This window comes from Aspergillus pseudodeflectus (genome assembly GCF_044049435.1).
Source record: "Aspergillus pseudodeflectus strain CBS 756.74 chromosome Unknown BJX68scaffold_1, whole genome shotgun sequence".
Classification (NCBI taxonomy): domain Eukaryota; kingdom Fungi; phylum Ascomycota; class Eurotiomycetes; order Eurotiales; family Aspergillaceae; genus Aspergillus; species Aspergillus pseudodeflectus.
In genome coordinates this window covers 893,018-912,919 of record NW_027263777.1, presented here as the reverse complement: position 1 = coordinate 912,919, position 19,902 = coordinate 893,018, and the positions used below count along the sequence as shown (strand labels likewise).

The following is a 19,902-nucleotide window of genomic DNA, read 5'->3' as shown; positions in this document are numbered from 1 at the left end:
TCGTATCCCGGGATGGGTCTCCAGGTCGCACGACTGGGCAAGAAAAGCCGATCGCAGACGAATCTGGGGTGACACAAGCGAGCCCAGGGGGCGGGGAAGAACCGAGTCGAAGCTGAACAGAAGCTGTGATGAATGCGGTACCAAACATTCCGGCCACCATCCTCGTCTCAATCATCACCACGGTAGATCAAGAGGAATGTGCTGGGTATGCATCTTACTGGAACGATTCCCATTGTCCCAAGTTCCTCCCAAATCCATTATTTTCTTGCGAGAAACACAAGTTGAGGCATTTCGGCTCGTCCTTGGGGCGCCTGAAACGCAGCCCCCCAGGGACCCCACCCACACTCGGCCTCGATCTTCGCCGATCGGGCAACATTGTCAGGCCAAGGGCACAAGATGCCGGCCGAGGTGTGCCAGTTTGGCCTCCGAGTCCGGTCGCAACATTCCTCTTCTTCCGCATGACCTGGAGAATCCATTTTTAGAACCAGACGGCTTTTACCGGTTTATCGCCGCGAGTGACAGGCTGGACTCCGTTGACGGATTCCAGACCACATGGTCAGAATTGCCAAATGTTGTCTGTCAAAGACAGGGCGCAGGAGATCCCGATCTGCAGAGAATTGCCACCCGAAGACTCAACGAAAGTTCGATTTTCGCCGCGATTTTCCCGCCCCTGGTTGCTCATAAGCCACGCTAGCCCAGCCCGCGTTCTTGATCCCGATCCCGGGCTTCTCAGTGGCCGATCCAGCGCCCGTTCTGGGGTTTAAGCTTCGCCCGCCAACGCGTCTCATTTCCGTCCACCAAGATCGACTTTCTCTCGAGTCCGAGTCAAGTCGTTGACTCGTGCACGTCACTTTCAGCCAACATGCTTCATGTTTCATTCCCATGGCTTGAAATCAAAACAGGCGATAAAATCTCGGGTTCTCTCAAAGTTTAATTGCGCCTTGCAAGTGAGATAGATTACTGAAGAGCAAATGAAAGTCCCGGCTCACTAGTCCTACGCTGTCAGGCAAGGGGGTTGTTCTCGCTCGCAGCGGCATATTATCGTGATAGCCCTTGTTCTTCCGATTGAACCAGAACCAAGGAAGGCGGTTTGGACGATTAAGAGCTCTATTTCCTCTGTGTTTGATGGTTTCGCACTTCCTATATATGGGCATGGCCCCGGGACACGGGTGGTCAGCCCAACCAATATGGGTAGGTCATTGACTTTTAGGCTTTTGCTCATGTTATTGGTAGGACCTTTCCTCCCTTCTAAACCTTATCATGACTCTTCCTAATGGAAATAGAAGTACAGTAGCATGTGGCGCTTGCTTGGTTACTTTGCCTCTACATACTATTCTATATCCAAGTCTACTACATCTTGGTCAATTCTACAAGGCTACAGATACGGAGCATATCCAGATATATAGAATACCTAACTCTTATAGCACTCCAATCTTTCTTATTGGCATTCCTCCTGTTTTTCCATTTATATATATAATGGTTGAAAGAGTGTTTTGGGCGAGTAAGCTCGATCTGCCTTTTTTTCCTCCCCATTTCGCGTATATGATAGACATGGGCATTTACTAAAAGACAGCGCATCCCTCGCTTTCTACTCCTTTGATGTATATGCACAGGAGCCCGTCAGGCATTCTGTCCCTCTATTCTACGACTAGCAACCACATGTTCCCTTTTCTCTATATAGCTTCATCGCTCCCAGCTAGATTCTTCCTTCTTACACACATGCAGAATCCATCGTCTATCATCGGCTGCTTGACAATCAGCCATCCATACATCTGTCAGACTTTAGTACGGACGTGACATGCATTATCACTTCTATGATATTATCGGTCGAAAATAAGAGCCAGCAATGATGCTGCGTAGAGTATACGCACTTCGTTCTCTATCTCAACGAAGAGTCCCTGACAGAAGATAAGCGCCAGTGTCGACGTTCGACAGATGACGTCAAACAAACAATACCTCAATCAAATCCGATTACTTATTTATATTAGGCTACATATTCGCCCATCGCGCAATTGCTGAAACGCAGGATCAACAAGGAAGAGGGGTTAGACTAGTCGCCCGTAGTGCCCGGAATGAATCCACGAGCCTGTCCGAGAAGACCCAGAACTTAGCATGATTTCACCACTCCAGAGCACAACAGCTAATCTATCACGTATCCTAATGCAAAACAGGAGAGTAGCTGAAGCCAATACGGATTTGTCAATCAGGATGCTAGAAATCGTGATACTCAGCCGTCAAGTGAGGCAGTGCGAATCATGATCCCGGCCGAGAAAATCCAACGCCATGTATGGCGTCTTCGAGACCCCTGTCGACGTCTTGACGAACTACCCCCAACAGGGTTATCTTTTACCTAATACAAGGAAACATTACGCCGCAGGGTTTGCGGGGGAAGTCGCCGATGGCAGTACTTGTACAGTCTTAACGCCGACATGCGACACGTTGTTCGGCGATTATGTCTTTGCTTTTTTAATCAGGGCTGGGCGTGGCAACTGGGGACTTGAGAATAAGCATGCCAATGCCTTCTTGTAAGAAGCTACTCGGAGTAGACTTGGTACCCCCACTCGCGCAGCTTAGTGTTGGGATATTCCTCGGCCATTGTATCCACTACCCGAGCTCTGCAAGACGACAATGTATAGACCCTTTATTTGCCCTCGGCCGTAGAAGGGCCATGGAATGCTGCATTGCGGCCATCGTCACCACGAATGTCGAAACTCAATCTCAATCATTCTATTTTGTGCAGTGTACCTGGAACTCCAGATCCAACAACGTGGCCACATGGCCCGCGTCCTCACCACCAGCTCCGCGGAGATGTACGCCACTTTGTATGGCACACTCTTGCCTCATCGCACGCAATTGTATATTGCACCATTTGTACCTAGTTGCACGTAGGACACGGCCGAGGATAAAAGGTACACATGTTTCTACCTTGATACAATGTAACGGCGCAATAGCAACAATTGTCTTGCCCTTGCTTTGAGCGCAGGTCACCATGGCAGAGAAGCCGAGCCCCACTGTGTCCGAAAGTGCGTCGCAGGAGTCCATCTCCGAGACGTTCCCGTCTAAGCAGCGCTACAAGGAAGGCGATGCCTATGTTGGCGGCGGTGCGGTTGAGCTGTATGAGCCCATAGCCGAGTATGAAGGGAGACATCGGTATGATCCCTCTGCGGAGTGGACGGAGAGTGAAGAGAAGAAGCTCGTTAGAAGGGTGAGTCGCGGCTCCTGTATCACTACATTGAAATGATCCTGAGACGGTATAAAGCTCGACTACAGAATCTGCTCCTGGGTCTGCCTCATGTTCTTCGCCCTGCAACTCGACCGCGGCAACATCTCGCAAGCCCTAAGCGACGGCATGCTCGACGACCTCGGCCTCTCCACAAACCAATACAACTACGGCATGATGATCTTCTACCTGTGCTTCCTCTCTGCCGAAGTCCCCTCGCAGATGGTATCCAAGAAACTCGGGCCCGACGTCTGGATCCCCATCCAGATGGTCACCTGGAGCGTCATCGGAATCCTGCAGTGCCTCATCACCGGCCAGAAGAGCTTCTACGCGACGCGCGCATTACTCGGACTCGTCGAGGGCGGGTTCATCCCGGACGCGCTGTTGTATCTTTCGTACTTTTACACGAATCGCGAGTTGCCGATGCGGGTTGCGCTGTTTTACTGCTCGTCGCATTTCACGTTTATCGTTGCGGCGTTTCTGGCGTTTGGGATCTTGCACATGAGGGACATTGGAGGGTGGGAAGGGTGGAGGTGGTTGTTTGCGCTGGAGGGAGCCCTGACGGCGATTATCGGTGTGATTTCGTGGTTCTACCTCCCTCCTAGTCCCACGCAGACGGCGAGTTGGTTCCGCGGGAGGGATGGGTGGTTCTCGGAGCGTGAGGAGGTCATCATGGTCAATCGTGTGCTGCGCGATGATCCGGGCAAGGTAAGTACACACATCAAACCTCATACCACCACTTGGAAGTATTGCTAATCTATCATAGGGAGGAATGCACAACCGCCAAGGCCTAACCCTCAAGCTCCTCTGGGCCTCGCTAACAGACTGGGACCTCTGGCCGCTCTACGCCATCGGTTTCACCCTGCTCATCCCGACAAACCCCGTCTCCGCATACCTGACTCTCAACCTCAAGAGTCTCGGCTTCGACACCTTTGAGACAAACCTCCTCACAATCCCCGCCTATGTGCTCTTCCTGACCCAACTCGTCTTCTGGTCGTGGTTCTCTGAGCGCGTCAACAACCGCATGGGCGTTGTCCTGTTCTATTCCTTCTGGTGTCTCCCTCTGCTTTTGGCGCTCGAGTTGCTGCCATCGTCGGCGAGTGCGTGGAGCCGGTATGCGGTTACGGTTATGCTGATTGGGTTTCCGTATATCCATTCTATCAACGGTAAGAATCTCTCGTTGTCGCTGATAGAATCAGTGGAGCTAACGTATCTTTAGTGAGTCTCACCTCTCGCAACGCCGGCACAGTCCGGACACGAACCGTCGGCGCAGCGGTTTACAACATGATCTGCCAAGCGAGTTCAATCATCGCCTCAAATGTAAGCCACCATATCCTCCGTTACACTACTCCTTCCCAACCCATCTGTTCAGCAAACTGCCAGGTATCAGTTCACTAACTAGATGCATGGATAGATCTACCGCGAAGACGACAAACCCTTCTACCGCAGAGGAAACAAAGTCCTCCTCGGGATCGTGGCGTGGAACATCGTGATGACAGTCTTCATCAAGGTGTACTACATCTGGCGCAACAAGTCACGCGACCGGAAGTGGAATGCGATGAGTTCGGAGGAGAAGGATCATTATCTACGGACGACAAAGGATGAGGGGAACAAGAGGTTGGATTTTCGGTTTGCGCATTAGATTTGGTGGTCTTTAGATATGGGGTTTCTAGGTCTGGGAAAATAGTGACTCGGCGCCCTCTAAAACTATAGATCTTGGAGGATCTCAGGCAATGAATATTTTCCTATCCGGGATGTATATTGCCAATCAGCGTGACAGAGGAAATGTATCTTTCGTGTGAGTCTGTTCCAGTTCCTAGACTTTCTTTAGACAAGTCTAAACCAATATTAGATGTTACGTTTCTGGCATGGAGCAGGAGCTCGATTATAAAGGAGACCGCTACACTTGCTATATCGATATACTTTCCGTTCTACGTTCTCGCCACGCCCGTTGCGACTGTCCTGGTCAGAAGGCTAGACCCGCGCATCTTCCCACCAGCCGTCACCCTATCCTTCGGCCTGGTCGTCATTGGACTTGGTTTTTACAACACCTACAAGGACCAAGTTGGCCCCTGGGCGGTCCTCGGACTGCTCGAGGGCTGCTACTTCCCCTCGGCCAGCTTTGTGATTAGCATGTTTACTATACTCGCCAGGAGCTCGCCAAGCGCATGGCCTCCTTCTTCGTCGGTGGTCTAATCTTCGGCGGGCTTGGTGGTCTCATCGCGTATGGGCAGCAGCAAATGGACGGTGTTGGTGGAAAGAGCGGTTGATGATGGATCTTCATCTGGGAGGGCGTCCTCACCATCGTCATTGCTGTCCTCGGCTACGTCCGGATGGTGGACTTTCCAGAAGACGCTGGTCAGAACTTCGGATTCCTCTTTAAAGGTTCCAAGGTCGCAAAAGACAGCCACGATCCGCTTGTTTCAAAGTTCTGATCTTCCACAAACATGCCAGCATGTTCACGCTCAATCTCATGGCCAGTAGCAAGGGTGAGACCAGAGACCCTGGGAAGCCCAGTGCTTATTACAGCGGGACCGAGTGGATATGCGATAAGCTGCTATTCCAGGATGACCGCGTCACTAATCTTGATATTTTCGGCCTCTTGATTGCGCTCTGCAGCTTGATATCTGCTTACCTGCTGAGCTATCTCGGGAAACTGTTTGTGTTTGCGGCCAGATTCAGCACCGTAGCTGGGCTTTATAGACGCTTGTTCTGTGCCCGAGGGGGTACTAAAACATTGTTACTTCTCGCGCAGCGATTTCCCTTGCCCTCCTCTCTTGCAGGTTCCGGGCGTTCGAGTGGCGCGCGGCGTGATATCGGGTTTGTCAATGAGATTCCATCCAGCAGTTTCATTGACCTCGAGCATGTCACTTGGTCAAATGAATCTAGGCAAGAGCCATCGTTCGTGTAAGTATGGTGTCCATCTACTCGCTTGATTATCTGCCATAGAATAGTCAAGGTCTTGAGTGCGCACGTGGATTTAGGAGGCAAGGATCACTTTTGTAGCCATCTGGAAACTGAATCTCGGTAATCCTAATGCGGAGCATATCATCCAACTCTCTGCATATTCGAGCCTTGGGTAGGTGGAAACAGACAGGCGAGAGAAATGCCCTGCTGTACAGTCAATGTCGGCACCAAAGGTGTCGAGTTATGCGAACAAGCTAGAATGATAGAGAACTTGGGGTCTGCGAAAAGATACATCTAGCCAAGTACACCAAATACAGTGATCTGGTGATATGTCGCAAGGCCAGATACCAGTTGAGGACTTGAAACCCTGTGGTGAAGGAGACAAAATTAATTTATATATACAGAAGCGCACCCGCTCAACAACCAACATCTAGAATAAATCACCACCGCCAAATCAAAAAGAAATACCACACAAGCGCAACGCGGGCAACCTTCTTCACCGAGACCGCAAACTCATACCGGACACGGCCGAAGAGCGAGTCTCCTCCGCGCCGTTGTCGCTCAGAGTGAGTGGGCCTCCACTTTGACGTATCCGTCTCATCGGTGTAATCTAGGCCGGGGTATGTACTATCATTGTAAGGGTATGATTGAGGCGGCGAATAGCGGGGGTTGTTGTTCGTTGCGCGGCTGGCTAGGCCGCCTGGTTTGATGAAAGAGGAGTTCGGTATGCTTGATGAGGATGAGTGTGAGACGGCTCGGCCGCGAGTACGGGGTTCGCGGGTTTCGGTGAGGGGGAGCACGGGGTCGGGCGTGGATTGGGGTGTTGCGCGGAGAGAGACGATGACGGCTCTCAGGATGAGGATCATAAGCGTCAGACCTAGGATGAGCCCGTAGTGTATGAATATCGAGAGTTGGTCAGGGAGCAGGCAGAGGTGGTTTTGGATGGTAGCACCGGGCGCCGCCGAGTCGTCGATGGACTTCCCCGTGACAGGGTCAATGGGGTTCCAGAGACTTGTCAGGAGAAAACCTGGTTTTCGGACCCCCATCGCCCAGGACGTGCTCTTTACTGTAATTTCCTTGGGCGAGCCGCTGAACTCGCGATGGGTGATCTCGCAGTAATCGTGGTCGTCGCCGGAGTAGACGTGAACAAGGTTCGGGCCTACTTTGGAGACAATCTCGTTGGAGATTGTCTTTGTCAGTACGTTCTGGTACTGATACCCGCCGCTGATCCTGATGGCGTTCGGCTCGTCCTCTTCAAGGACGCCTTCCGAGGAGGGGGGATATCGCTCCCTCAGCGGGCCGCATGGAGTACCTGATTTCCGGAACAAAGGAACATGTGTCAGCAGGATAGCAGGTAGCCCGATGATTTCCGGCTCGGGATTCCGCTCTACCACGGGCTGAGAGGGTTGGACAACATCATGCTTGAACAGCCGACCCTTTTGAGGTGTCCCGAGGAAGCGCAGCTCGTCCATCTCCGCTTGACCCCGGTGAACATTCATCGCGTTCAAAAAGTCCTCCGGCTCCTGCCAGATCGCCTGATTTGGCCGTGCGCCATCTCCGCCGCCTGTACTCCCAGTCTTCGGGTCCGGCTGATCCATCGCGCTCAGCGAGACCGTATCGACAGATACAAACGTATGGTTTCCAATAACGTCAACACGGTTCCCCTTCCCAAAGAAATTCTGAAAGCGATCGCGAACCGGAATCTGGACCCCCGAGCCGAATCCCAAATCGTGGTTCCCCGGTAAACTGCCAATCAGTCGGCGCCCGCGCGGATTCGTCGAATGCGTCTCCTGACCGTTCCAGGGATCTATGAAGATCTTGGCGAAGCGGTGAAACTCGGCCTTCCAGAAATCATCATTGTATTTATGCCATCGCTCCTCCGGGCTCTTGCTGTGCGGAGTGCTCCATTCTCGCCCGCCGTCGAAGAGGTCACCGAGAAATAAGACCGAGTCTGGGTCGAGGGTCTGCTGTATTGACGAGAATGAGCGGCGCATGTATTGGTCCGTGAACTTTACTGTCAGTGTCGAGAGCGGCCACGGGCGGCCAGGGTAGGTGTGAGGATCGACGAGCTGGGGGTCGGCGATGAAGGCAACATGGTGAGGTCTGGCATCCGTTGGCTAGACATCGCAATATTAGTACAGCTATCTTGTAGATTATCCGATGGAAGCTCACCCATTTCTCCCACGAGTCCCAAACACACGACTGGAGACTCTCCTGGAACACGCCTCGTTCTCCCCGCCACAGTGTCCATACCCACAGCAGTATGAGAGCATTCGTGATCGTAAAAAGCCATTTAACTACTCTCGACACCGTCGCCTTTAATTCATTCCTATCCTTGAGCTTCTCCAAGCGGCTGGATGCCGTCTGAGCGGCCGATGATATCCCTTGCGTGGCCCAGGACGGCAGGGCTTCCTGCACGGTTTTGAACACACCGGAGGGGGTAGTGGTATCACGACGGGCGGGACGGTAAGCACTGGCGCTCGTAGTGGGTAGGTACGAGTAGCTCATGGTTATTAGTCGACCGGGTCGTGGTGAGGCGATTTATTGTCCTGGCTGCATTGCTCCGCGGAGGCTGGAATCGGGAGCTGAAGCTGCGGTCGCTCTGCGGTGGATCGATGTTCAGGAGGCGGACGGCATCGACGGTAGAAAGAATATCGCAAAAGTACGGTAAGTCGCGGTTTCACAGCATCATGTCTTGTGCAATGTGCGATGGTTGGAATAATGTTGATCTTCCAGGGGATGTGCTGCTCAGCTTTTGGAGATCCGACACCTGGCCACATCACGTGCGGCCTAGACCCGACGATCATGCTCCATTCTCATAGTTGCTGAGTGCGTCTACAACCAAATTACCTTCATATACGTTGTCAGTTTCCTACTCAGTTTGTTAGGTGCCATGCCCTATATGAATACTATACGGAAAAAAAGAACGCACAGTGATAGTACATTAGCAGGTATCATTAGGTCCCTTGGCAACTCAGTATCTATGAAGGCAAGACATATAACATGTAAAGGTGGGAATTTCAGAAAGCCACCAGTTGGAAAGAGCGATGGGTATAAACAATACAGGGTAGAGACACGAGCTTTTAGGGGGCACCTATGAATGAAACAGGCGTATAGATAACAAAGGAAACAAGGCACGTAGAAGTGATTAAGTACTGGGCTTCGGACAGCAGTGCTTGCCTGTGCAGTCGTCGTCGCACTCTAGCAGACACGCTTGAGGGTCTCCGTCGCGGACGCTGGGTGTGCGGCTGGAGATGGCTGATGAGGGGTTTGTGTTGCGCCCGTGCGATTGGGATAGGGGATGGTTATCTTCGGTGTCGCTGTCGCGGACAAACTCCGGCTGGATGGTGGATGAATGGATGCCATATGCGTGCAGGCACTGCCTTACTTGCTTGGCAAGGTGCATGTAGCGCTCGGAGCCTTCCCCCTTGATCTCGGTGTCCACTTGGATGTGAATGGAAGCAACGGTCTTGGTATCGCTCAGTTGCCAGACGTGAAGATGGTGGGAGCCGATAACGCCAGGAAGACGTTCAATATCCTCCTTGATGTGATCGATGCTCACACCATGGGGAACTGCCTGCAGCAGAATCCGAGAAGCGGCCTTGCAGAGAGGGATTGCCGAGAGAAGAATGATGACAGTAATCACGAGCGAGATACCAGGGTCCACGTAGAATCTCCAAGAATAATCGGTCAACCAGATGATGAGCGCGGAAAGAATGACACCGATGTTGCCCAACGCATCACCCATGACGTGCAAGAAGACACCCCGCATGTTGAGATCGTGGCCATGGCCATGCTTCTGGTGCTTAGGTTTGGGCTGCGCATGGTTGTGCGACTCATGAGGGTCTCTGATGGCTGTAGTAGGACGGTCGCGGGTGGAAGTGTTTTCGTCGGTATAGTTTGAAGCGCGATCCTTGTTACCCAGCAATGTCGAGCGCTCCGTGGGGCCAAGGTCAACCCGTCCACTATCCGAATCAAAGCTCTCATCATCATCGGGATACTGGTTTCTGTTGGCGGCGAGGATAATATCTTGTCTCATGCTAGCAGGGTGAGTGGCAATGTCCTCCAAACCACGGGTAGGGGTGCTGTATCGGCGCGCGCTGCGGTGCTGGCTATCAAGGGCCCGGCGTCGGGAGTATGCGGCTGTAGGTTCAGCGATGTTGCCCTGTGTGACCTTGTCAGAAAGCGATCGACAATGGATGTAACAACAACACTTACAGCAGTGCTCTGCTCGGCGCGCGTTTGATCACCATTACTATGGCCATCTTCCGCAGCATCAACTTCTTCTGCGGTCTCAATATCATGCGAGTGGCCGTGGCTATGGCCGTGGCCGCCGTGGGAATGGTCATGGAACAGTACAAGACCAAGAATGTTCGACAGCAGTCCAGCGCACCCCACGAAGCAGACCAGTTTCGGGTTCTTCACCTCCTGCGGTTCCACCAATCTTTGTATCGCTTCGAGGAAGATGGACAAGCAAAGAGCGACGAGGAATACACCGTTGACGAGCGCACCGAGCGTTTCGGCGCGTTGCCACTAAAAGTCCCTGTGTTAGTCGACTTTGCAACAAGGGCGGGGAAGGGGCAAAGAAGGGATGAACACTCACCCCGTAGGTGTACATCTTGGAAGACGTTTCGCGGTTGGCGACCTTGACAGCCCATAGTCCAACGATCAAAGAGATCACATCGTTAAGCTAAAATCAAGTCAGGCGTTGGGTACAGAGGGGAGGGATCGGCGTGACGTACCATATGAAAGGAGTCGGCGACGAGGGCAAGGGAGTGGACGGAATAACCTAGCAACGCGCGTGTTAGGACGATACAAAGAAAGGACAGTAATAAGACGAACCTGCGATCAGTTCCAGCAGGAAAAACGCGGTGTCAATCACCAACAGGATTATGATCCTGTTGGTCTTGGAGAGACCCATGGCGAAGTTGCGACACAACCAACCGGCGAGAATTCGCGAGAGCGACGAGTGCACAGCAAGAAGACCTCTTTAGATGGAATTGAGGACTAAGCAGGAGAATGCGAAGAAGTCATGGAGGAGGAAGATGGGGAGTTGTGAAAAGAAGGAGTTTGGAGAAGTTTGTGGTTCGGAAGAGAACCGGCGAGGTCGAATGCGCCTCCACAGCCGAAGAGTGGCGGACCTCACAGTGGATCTCAGCCTTTCAACTTCTCACACCACGCGGATGAACCCCATCCACCATGACTCTTAGCTCGGCAGAATTTGATGCAGTATCAATCGGGATTTCATTACTCTTGAATTGGGCTTTCGGCGAATTCCGTGGTTGAAGCTCGACTGCTCGGACGATATCGCTCATATGCATTGAGGTGTTTACTGTGGTGCTATTGCGTCATTCATCCTCGAATTCCCCGCTAACTGCTCTAGGCTGCGACGGGAACAGACGGCGCGACTCGCAAGAGCGAAATTTTTCGGGCGCTATCCAGATTATATTGAAGCTAAGTGGGTTTTGAAACAAGTTCATCGCACATAACGCGTTACTCGTCAGTGTGACTCGGCAGTCACTACTCTCTCTGTCCGTACACCACGTACATCTTGGAATAGATATGCAACTTCCGGTCCAGCAACTCCCTGCGCACTCCAGCCAACAGCAACTGGACATCGGCAACTGACCATCCAAGGAACCGAGTCATCAAAGCCAGCGAGTAGGCCTCGAGGGCTTCAAGCATGTTGACTTGATGGTACCTCCCCAGTTCCTTGAGCTTCGGGTCTTTGGGCCAGGGAGAGAATGGAATCTTATAGATCTCCTCTCGGACATTCTTGAAGCCAGCGTCGGTCAACCACTGCTTATAGTTCTTGCACACGTTCATATGCTTGCCATATTTGTGGCTTGCCTCAATCAGCAGCCCTACCCAGCGGGTCATGTTGGGCGCTTTGTCAATGGTGTCATCGTCGGAAAACACCCCGACTGTGTCGTCGCAGATTTCGAACCACCCTCCAGGCGTGAGGTTGTCGTGGGCTTGTTTGAACAGAGTGTCATAATCACCGACTGATCCTTCAATGGCACGCATATGAATATAGTCGAACGGCGTGCTCCAGTTCCACGGAAGCTCAAAGTCGTCAATCTCGAAGCGACAGTTGGGAGGCACCCTAAGACCCAATCAGCGGCTGCAGCCGGTGTAAGACGCCGAAATTGAAACTCACCATCCAGGCTGGATTGGACTCAAATCAGTCCCTACAGTTCCGGTGTTAGCACGGCTATTTCAAACTCGGCGGGCGGGCAACAAACCTGTCACGATGGCCTCGGGAAATTGGCTGTTATAAGTCGATGAATTAGCACAGAACTCGCCGGTCAGCGTCCATGTCATACTCTGCCATGTCAATCGCCCAGTTTCCAGTTCCCGTTCCGAGGTCAAGGATCCTTTCGATTCCCTGCTTGATAGGGGCGCGATAGAGCGACCCAGACTGGGCGAGGGTGCAAATGTGATGATGCTACGCCAAGATTCAGTATGCGTAAGCGGATCAGTCGTGTTCAACATACAAGATCGAGCCGTTCTTGCTCTCGGTCGTCATTGGGCTAAGTCCATCGTCAGCAAAGTTGCGTATCTGGGGCTCAGCTGACCTACGAGAATATGCTCTCCCTGTCGAGCCGCATGGTATCGTCGTCCATTCTGTTCATTGTCAGTACTGTCCATATTCATCACCTGGACGAAGCAGATACGGACCTCGTATCTGGACTATCATCAGCCTTGAGCATGAGCGAGAGATCAAGAAGGCCTACTGGTAATTCACGATGCTAGAGGCGAGCGAGGTGGTGGCGCTTCCATCGGATCTGCAGCACTTGGTCAGCTCAGATCTTATCAACAAAAACAACCACATACGCGCTGCCATAATCCGAATCATCATTGTAGAGATCGTCATCCGCCTAGAATTGATCTGATTAGCTGGCAAGGATGATTGTATGGAGGGCTTAGCTACTTCTGGGACGATGGGGATTTGAGTTTGAGTTTGAGTGTCGGTGGGCTCGGCCATAGTGAACTGTGAACAAGGAATGTGACAGCTCCAGAAGAGAAAACAGGCAGATCCAATTGAAGAGGGGGAGCCAGGATCCTGTTCGCTTATATTCAACGGTGAACCACCCCTGCCCGCGAAGGATCAGCCGGCTCCACGGGCCAGTTGCTAGTGCCGCCCTGCTGCTCAAATAACAACCGACGCTGCGCCCAGAGTCGGACTGACAACGCAGTGTGATCTTCCGAGGTCGTTCGCGACTCGTTCGTGAGCCACGCCGTTTCACTAGATAGATTGAGGTGGAGCCGCTGGGGCACGCCAGTCAGTCCCGCTCCGTCGCTCCCGGCCGAGGAGCTAAAAAAGACGGGACAGCTGTTAGTCGCGGGGTTCTTTCTGTTTGTGTGGGATGGTACTTTCTTGGGGACAAGTCTTCGGACGATGGTTACCATTACGCATACGCTGATGCTGCTCTTATATAAGGCACTGTTGGGGCTGCCTCCCAATGAGTGGAACTGCAGTTCCCGTGGGGAGTAGGACCTGTCGGGGATTTTACCCAAGTGATAGCTGCACATCCGGCACATTCGCGAGTCATGCCATCGCTTGAGGCTGCGCTGTTCTTTTTTGGAGTCGTCTCCTTGCTTTGCCTTCTCGTCCACCGGCTCTGGCTCTCACCACTGGCCAAATTCCCTGGTCCCAAGCTTGCCGCCGCGACACTATGGTACGAGACCTATTACGATGTTTTTTGCTGGGGACGATATGGGTTTGAGATCGCGAAGATGCATGAGAAATACGGTACGCTCCTGCAGGTAGACGCGCAGGCGCCCGAGTTCTTACCGGCATAGGGCCGATCGTGCGCATTAGCCCTCATGAGCTTCATGTCAACGATCCCGATTTTTACGAGGTGCTTTACTCGCGAGATAGTCCACGGAACAAATATGAATACTTCACCAGGCAGTTTGGCGTCACTGGATCGATGGCCTCGACCGTGGACCATTACCGCCACCGCCTCCTGCGCTCGAACATGAACCCGTACTTTTCGATGGCGCGCGTTCGCAAACAAGAACCCGTTATCCAAACGCTCGTGGATAAGCTCTTCGATCGCCTGCAGGTGTACAAGGGTACGGGATCGCCGGTGAACCTGCAGCATGCACTCACTTGCTTTACGACCGACGTTGTCTCTGATTATACGATGGGATCTGGATACAATTACCTAGACGAACCGGATTTCATCCCCAATTGGAGCAACACACTGGCGGGAAGCGCAAAGAGTGGGGTCTATATTCGAACCTGGCCCTGGTTGGGACGGGTGTTTGCTGCGATGCCTTCGTGGCTGCTTTTTAAAGTTTACGCCGGCATGGGATTGGTCGCCCAATTTCAGGAACGCTGCAACAACATTGTTCAGTCGATCATGGAGGAGCAAAAGTCCGAGTGGTATGGAAAAGTGAAGAGTGGATCGAGCAAGCCGACATTCTTTCACGATGTTTTGAACAGCGATCTTCCCCCGGAGGAGAAGGAGCCTGCACGTTTGGCGCAGGAGGTGCAAGTCCTTATTGGGGCAGGCGGAGAGACAACCGCGAAGATGTTGGCGTGGACTATTTACTACCTGCTCGAGAACCCAGAGAAGATGAACAAATTGAAAGGCGAGATGGACCGACTCGATCCGAATGGGACAGCCACTCTGGTTGAGTATGAGCAGATGCCGTATCTGGTGAGTGCCTCTCCACCTTTGGAAAATACTTACTAACTGTCGCATATATGCGTTATGCTCGAGGGTCTCAGGTAAATTTCCCAGTACTTGCAAAAACAAAGACTCATCAGCCAGACTTTCATACGGGGTCAGCTCTAGACTGCAGCGCATCGCCCCCGACCGTGATCTTCAATATCGCGAGTGGACCATTCCAGCAGGCGTATGCCGCTACCCTAACCTTCCTTGTTCTGCATAGCACTAACCTCACCAGACACCGGTCGGCATGTCTAGCATGCTAATCCACCACAACGAAGACATCTTTCCGGATTCTCGCAACTTCATCCCTGAGCGCTGGGCAGAACCAGAGAAACGCCGCCATCTCGAGAAATATCTCGTCTCGTTCACGAAGGGATCACGTCAGTGCATTGGCATCAAGTACGTTCTCTTTCTTCGACATCAATGCAGCTCTAACGAAAATAGCCTCGCTCGATCGGAAATCCTCTTGGCTCTACCGAAGCTTGTCAGAGGGCTAGATTTGGAGCTCTTCGAAACTACACGAGAGGACGTCACGCTTGCCCACGACCTCTTCCTGCCGTTTGCGAGAGAGCGGAGGAAGGGGGTTCGGGTGCTGGTTAAATAGCCATCTGAATTGGAGATTGATGGTGCTCAGTGACGGACGTACCGAGGCGGCTGCCGCTCCACCCGCATCGGTCCGAGCCACGAGAACCGGTAATCCCTCGTAGATCTTTTGAGTATTCATCGTATGCTTGATTCCGGTAGAGCCATTGCCTTCAGGAAACATACTATGCTTATAGCCGAAAGACAACTGCGATAATGGGAATCACAAAACTTGGGCCGGGCCGCGCTATTTCCACCGCGTCCAGCCGCCAAGACAAAACATTTTCAGCCTCATTCAACTACACCCCTGAACAACCATGAACCAGCATGTCCTTGAGCAACCTCCCAGTCGAAGTCTTGCACCAGATCCTCGGCTACTTTTGCATTCATTGTAGCCAAAGGCCATCAAAAGAACCACCACATGCATACCTGCGAGAAGGTGATCAACAATCCGACCAGCCGTCGTGGTATTCCCTCCAACGCCATGTGTTATTCTCAGTCTGTTTGACCTCCAAGCGCCTATGCTCCATAGCGCAACCAGTTTTACATCATGAATTCGTCCTCGGGTACGGCGACTCATGGTGCTCGGATCACTACACGTGGGACGGCCGACTCACCTCGTTCATGACAACCATCGCACAGCGACGCGATCTTGCTAGGCTTGTGAAGCGAGTCTACATCCACCCCTATCTCCTCGAATCGCTTGGTGCGACAGACCACCCTCGAGAAGGTTTCAACCCTTCTTGCCGGCGGGAGTACATCACCGACAAAGAAGCCTGCCTGGAGCTGCGGGCATTCGCAGCCTCGATAGGGGTCGCAAAGCCGCGAAAACCGAGAACAGGCGATTTTCTCTCGCTTCTTCTCGCTGCACTGCCAAACCTCGACCGGTGCAGCTTCCAGCTTGCCCCCTATAATGATGAGATTGTTCGTGCTGCGCGACTATCCGCGGCGGGTGTTACAGAACTCCCGCTGCGCACACTCGACATCTCGCAGCGCACCGGCTGGATACAAAGCGACTCGCTCAGCTTTGAGAACTGCGTGCGGGCGCTTTTCAACGTAGCCTCCCACCTCGAAACGCTCAATCTGCATGCGTGCCACGTGATTCAGCCCAAGACCTACGCTCCATTCCTGGCCAATCTCAAGTATCTCCGGATGACTCTCGACCGGTCACCTAGCAGCAGTTTGGAAGTCCTACTTTCCTCGTGTACGAGTCTGCGCAGCTTCACCTACGAGTCCGCGGTCTACCAGTACAGCACCTATCGTTCGGAGGAAAACTTCCGCCTACACCATGCGGTCGAGTATCTGCATCACAGCCGGGAGACGCTCGAATCCGTACACCTTGATCTGAGGCTGCGTGGACGACCGAGGCCCGGAACCCATGAGCCAGCCACGGCGATACCGAGCTTTCGTAACTTTCCAGCAATGAAAAAGCTGCTCGTTAACCTGCAGGAGTTTAAGACTTTGCCCTTGGCAGACGTCAAAATCCTACCAGAGTTCCTCCCTCCGAATATCGAGTTCCTGCAGCTTCCCGGTGAGATTGGCGAGTGCCATGTTCTCTGGCCGCGAGAGAGAGAAATAGCAGTCCTCTCCGGGCTCGCCGAGGCAATTGCCCAAGGCGGCTTTCCGAAGCTAAAAGAAATCCAATGCGAGGACTTCCTTGGTCCGCCCGACGTGGGAGTTATCCCCAGTAGGCTCGCAGCAGTGGGAGTTGCTGTTGGGTACAGGACCTGGCCGTCGACGACGTTTACACTGGATGACACGAAGTGGTCGGATTTGCCTCCGATGTTTTCTCCTCCAGCAGGCTACGAAAATGAGATTGGTTATAGTATACCGTTCCCGGATGAAAATGAGCCTGATCTTTGATTTGAACGGCTGGGGGTCAGGTTGTAGCGTTATTTCTAGCGTTGATCTTACTCCTCTGTCGGAGCTTGTTTATTCAAATACCTGGACAGATTGAGTGCTAAACCACAGGCAGCTCGCCACGAAGCCCAGACCTCCAGACCACTTCGAGAACCTCACTCGGCATTATAAAAGGGTTTTCCATGTCCTCAGCACTAGAAACATACGCTGTCACCAGCTCATCCATCGCATCATTATAAAGCTCCTGTGCGTTGATCTAGGGAAGGAACATCTCAGTGTATTCTTTGAATCATTTCGTATGCAGGTACAAAGGGTTCTCCACCTCAACCCTACGAGGAACCAATTCACTTATCGGCGATCGCTTGGAGGAGCCAGACAAAGCCATGGTGCATGGTTAATCAGGGGCTACTGTCGTGGTGTGCTCTCTCCCTGCGCCGCAAGGCAGCCACTTAATGTGCTAGCCTTGCAAGTTCATGTCGTGGCGGAGATGATTCGATTCCCCAGATGCTGGGATTCCTCAAGAAGGACATAGGCTTATAAGCTTAATACTCCGATCAAATACTATTCTTGCCTAACTGACAACGATCATGGTGGGTTCGTACACAGATCTGTTAGCTCCGGAGGAGATCCCAGTCAAGTACATGTGTCTCCAGTCAATGCGCATCTTGCCTGACTGACAGAAACAACTTATTCTTCGGAGAGGGGTCGATCCGCCTATTCTCGATCATTGTTCCTCCTCGTTTGTCATGCCATGAATATCCACAAGGTTATCCACCAAGAAACGAACAATCCCAGGAGACACCCAACGCAGAATTGCTCTGCAGAGGCGTAGGCTGTATCTGCTCCAGAGCTGAGCATAGCAAAACGAACCAAAACTCCAACCTGACTCAAAGGCCCCACCCCTTGCACGCTACAGCAACAAGCAGCACGCCGCCAAGCGCATGGCCCGCCCATTTCCCTCTCCACCCTCCATACTCACCCCCTCCATGTACCCACACAGTGAGTGCATCGGCGTGCGCAGCAATCTATATCGTTGTCAATATCCTTCCAGACAAACCATCAATACCAGATACGAATAACAAGGCGTACCGCAGTAGCAAGCACAAGTGCCCTCAACCCCTCGCGGTTCTTCTGGGCGCCCAAGAGGAGGTATGCTGCTCCGAGTGTGAGGTCTCGGCCGGCGCAGGTATAGATGAAAGGGGATGGGGTATCGCTCGGAGGTTGTGGGAAGGGGAGGCCGAAGAGAGTATAGGCTTGGTGCGGGGAGAGGATGCGGTAGATGCCGAGGCCGAGCATTGATGTGCCCAGTATTGCTGGGGTTGGGGCGAGAATCGGTGTCATCTTTGATATTTCTTGTTGGCTAACTTTGGCTGACGGAAGTCGATGGTATTTAAAGTCTATATATATTGTTGGGTGAAGAAGTCGGTGAGAATACGGCCAAGTCAGCAGCGGATGCGGGGTGTAGTTATTGGGCACCTGGGTATATATACGATGTGGCTAGCTTTTCATATGTTAGCGCAGAAACAGACAGTGTCCCAAGATCATGGAAGTTTCAGTGTAAAGTCTGGATCTAGTTTAGAGCTCCATCCCCTCAACTGATCAAACAGCTCCCACAAGCTTTGGACTTGGGACTGGACCTGATTCTATACATGGTCAATTTTACAAGGCAAGACGCTGATTGGCTCATCCATTGGGGAGATTGCGCGCTTATTAAGCGGGCGCTAAAATGGTCAGACCACATGGCTGATTCAGCAGGTGTTGACGACTCTCGACTCACCTGCAAACATCTCCCATTCTCTCCCATCACCTCACCTCAAAACATCAATAAACATGGCTGAACATCCGTCTTTCACTCTTTCTGCTCTGCGTAAGTGATCGCTCTAGAGCCTTGTCGTCCATAGTGGCTAGTTGCTGATGACACTCCTCAGTCTCTGCCGGCGGAGTCGCCGGATACCTCAAGACGCGCTCCAGGCCATCTCTGATCGCAGGACTGGGACTCGGCGCATCATATGCTTTCGCTGGTAAATAATACAGACCCAAACTCTAATGCAATTCAGCACCCGGCTAACCCGTACAGGCTACCTGATCAAAGAGAACAAGGACTACGGCACGGAGCTCGCCCTGGGCAACAGCCTGCTTCTGTTTGGGTCTGGAATTGCCAGGTCGATCAAGACGAAGTGGAGCGCGCCTGTTCCTCTGGCGCTTGCGGGCGCGGGATGCCTGGCTTCGTTTTACTACCAGAAGAAGGTGCGCGAGTTTCGGTATGGGGTTTAGGTGATGGCCTCGGAAAAGATGCCAAGGATGAATCCAGTTGGTATGTTCCGAATTGCCAGTGAAGACTGCACGTGTATTATACTTTGTTGTATCATAGTTTACCTTTTTATATGCCAAATCTCCCCTCTTGATCTTCGGAACGAGCCGCATGTGCCTGAGCGGAATACAACCCAAGCCTCTAGTTCCTCTTGTTCCCCCCTTAGCCTCATTTCGACCCCCGGTTTTCCCGCCAATCTCCCAAGGCCGGGCAATCATCTGTGTCCTCGTGGCGCATAAATCATAAAACCCTTTCCCCCCATCGATACGCTACGTAGCTCCCCAACCTTTCAGCACAACACACGCCCTCGTCCTCCCACGAACATCCCCAGCACC

The 19,902-nt window shown here is 52.5% G+C and overlaps 9 protein-coding genes across 9 annotated transcripts; 5 read left to right on the top strand and 4 right to left on the bottom strand.

Moving 5' to 3' along the window:
- Positions 1-2,902: 2,902 nt before the first annotated feature.
- BJX68DRAFT_222954 (major facilitator superfamily domain-containing protein) lies at positions 2,903-5,063 on the top strand. The gene is made up of 5 exons (XM_071038060.1): positions 2,903-3,205; positions 3,260-3,928; positions 3,987-4,386; positions 4,440-4,540; positions 4,635-5,063. Exons 1-5 carry the CDS (start codon positions 2,990-2,992, stop codon positions 4,860-4,862), a joined length of 1,614 nt encoding a protein of 537 aa, XP_070905707.1. The 5' UTR covers positions 2,903-2,989; the 3' UTR covers positions 4,863-5,063.
- BJX68DRAFT_260430 (uncharacterized protein) lies at positions 5,006-5,490 on the top strand (the record flags this gene model as incomplete). The annotated part of the gene is made up of 3 exons (XM_071043886.1): positions 5,006-5,018; positions 5,073-5,344; positions 5,374-5,490. 3 exons carry the CDS (start codon positions 5,006-5,008, stop codon positions 5,488-5,490), a joined length of 402 nt encoding a protein of 133 aa, XP_070905706.1.
- A 1,077-nt stretch (positions 5,491-6,567) lies between these two features.
- On the bottom strand, positions 6,568-8,635 carry BJX68DRAFT_260429 (putative manganese ion homeostasis (Fr); the record flags this gene model as incomplete). Its single annotated transcript, XM_071043885.1, has 2 exons — positions 6,568-8,244; positions 8,300-8,635. The coding sequence occupies 2 exons, from the start codon at positions 8,633-8,635 to the stop codon at positions 6,568-6,570; spliced, it is 2,013 nt and encodes a 670-aa protein (XP_070905705.1).
- A 367-nt stretch (positions 8,636-9,002) lies between these two features.
- On the bottom strand, positions 9,003-11,245 carry BJX68DRAFT_222948 (cation diffusion facilitator family transporter). Its single transcript, XM_071038059.1, has 5 exons — positions 10,970-11,245; positions 10,870-10,916; positions 10,731-10,817; positions 10,346-10,660; positions 9,003-10,292 (listed from the first exon to the last, which is right to left on the bottom strand). The coding sequence occupies exons 1-5, from the start codon at positions 11,046-11,048 to the stop codon at positions 9,276-9,278; spliced, it is 1,545 nt and encodes a 514-aa protein (XP_070905704.1). The 5' UTR covers positions 11,049-11,245; the 3' UTR covers positions 9,003-9,275.
- Positions 11,246-11,547: 302 nt separating this feature from the next.
- BJX68DRAFT_8991 (class I SAM-dependent methyltransferase) lies at positions 11,548-13,560 on the bottom strand. Its single transcript, XM_071049963.1, has 9 exons — positions 13,062-13,560; positions 12,865-13,008; positions 12,809-12,815; positions 12,710-12,754; positions 12,625-12,660; positions 12,454-12,575; positions 12,373-12,398; positions 12,288-12,318; positions 11,548-12,233 (listed from the first exon to the last, which is right to left on the bottom strand). The coding sequence occupies exons 2-9, from the start codon at positions 13,002-13,004 to the stop codon at positions 11,648-11,650; spliced, it is 993 nt and encodes a 330-aa protein (XP_070905703.1). The 5' UTR covers positions 13,005-13,008; positions 13,062-13,560; the 3' UTR covers positions 11,548-11,647.
- Positions 13,561-13,681: 121 nt separating this feature from the next.
- BJX68DRAFT_260426 (cytochrome P450) lies at positions 13,682-15,418 on the top strand (the record flags this gene model as incomplete). Its single annotated transcript, XM_071043884.1, has 6 exons — positions 13,682-13,883; positions 13,934-14,799; positions 14,863-14,870; positions 14,914-14,998; positions 15,050-15,213; positions 15,259-15,418. 6 exons carry the CDS (start codon positions 13,682-13,684, stop codon positions 15,416-15,418), a joined length of 1,485 nt encoding a protein of 494 aa, XP_070905702.1.
- On the top strand, positions 15,348-17,407 carry BJX68DRAFT_9067 (uncharacterized protein). The gene has a single exon (XM_071049981.1). The coding sequence runs from the start codon at positions 15,724-15,726 to the stop codon at positions 17,257-17,259; it is 1,536 nt and encodes a 511-aa protein (XP_070905701.1). The 5' UTR covers positions 15,348-15,723; the 3' UTR covers positions 17,260-17,407.
- A 736-nt stretch (positions 17,408-18,143) lies between these two features.
- Positions 18,144-18,597, bottom strand: BJX68DRAFT_260424 (DUF4267 domain-containing protein; the record flags this gene model as incomplete). Its single annotated transcript, XM_071043883.1, has 2 exons — positions 18,144-18,281; positions 18,346-18,597. The coding sequence occupies 2 exons, from the start codon at positions 18,595-18,597 to the stop codon at positions 18,144-18,146; spliced, it is 390 nt and encodes a 129-aa protein (XP_070905700.1).
- A 489-nt stretch (positions 18,598-19,086) lies between these two features.
- Positions 19,087-19,530, top strand: BJX68DRAFT_260423 (TMEM14 family protein; the record flags this gene model as incomplete). The annotated part of the gene is made up of 3 exons (XM_071043882.1): positions 19,087-19,123; positions 19,185-19,277; positions 19,334-19,530. 3 exons carry the CDS (start codon positions 19,087-19,089, stop codon positions 19,528-19,530), a joined length of 327 nt encoding a protein of 108 aa, XP_070905699.1.
- Between the last annotated feature and the right edge of the window lie 372 nt (positions 19,531-19,902).

Coding starts and splice junctions, on each gene's coding strand:
- BJX68DRAFT_8991 (XM_071049963.1), bottom strand. CDS start 13,004: ATGACGATCTCTACAATGATGATTCGGATTATGGCAGCGCGTATGTGG. Junction 12,576..12,624: donor AGCAAGAACGGCTCGATCTT/GTATGTTGAACA, acceptor ATCTTGGCGTAG/CATCATCACATTTGCACCCT. Junction 12,319..12,372: donor TCCCGAGGCCATCGTGACAG/GTTTGTTGCCCG, acceptor CCGGAACTGTAG/GGACTGATTTGAGTCCAATC.
- BJX68DRAFT_222948 (XM_071038059.1), bottom strand. CDS start 11,048: ATGGGTCTCTCCAAGACCAACAGGATCATAATCCTGTTGGTGATTGAC. Junction 10,818..10,869: donor TCGCCGACTCCTTTCATATG/GTACGTCACGCC, acceptor ACTTGATTTTAG/CTTAACGATGTGATCTCTTT. Junction 10,661..10,730: donor CCAAGATGTACACCTACGGG/GTGAGTGTTCAT, acceptor AGGGACTTTTAG/TGGCAACGCGCCGAAACGCT.
- BJX68DRAFT_222954 (XM_071038060.1), top strand. CDS start 2,990: ATGGCAGAGAAGCCGAGCCCCACTGTGTCCGAAAGTGCGTCGCAGGAG. Junction 3,929..3,986: donor TGCGCGATGATCCGGGCAAG/GTAAGTACACAC, acceptor AATCTATCATAG/GGAGGAATGCACAACCGCCA. Junction 4,541..4,634: donor GTTCAATCATCGCCTCAAAT/GTAAGCCACCAT, acceptor ATGCATGGATAG/ATCTACCGCGAAGACGACAA.
- BJX68DRAFT_9067 (XM_071049981.1), top strand. CDS start 15,724: ATGTCCTTGAGCAACCTCCCAGTCGAAGTCTTGCACCAGATCCTCGGC.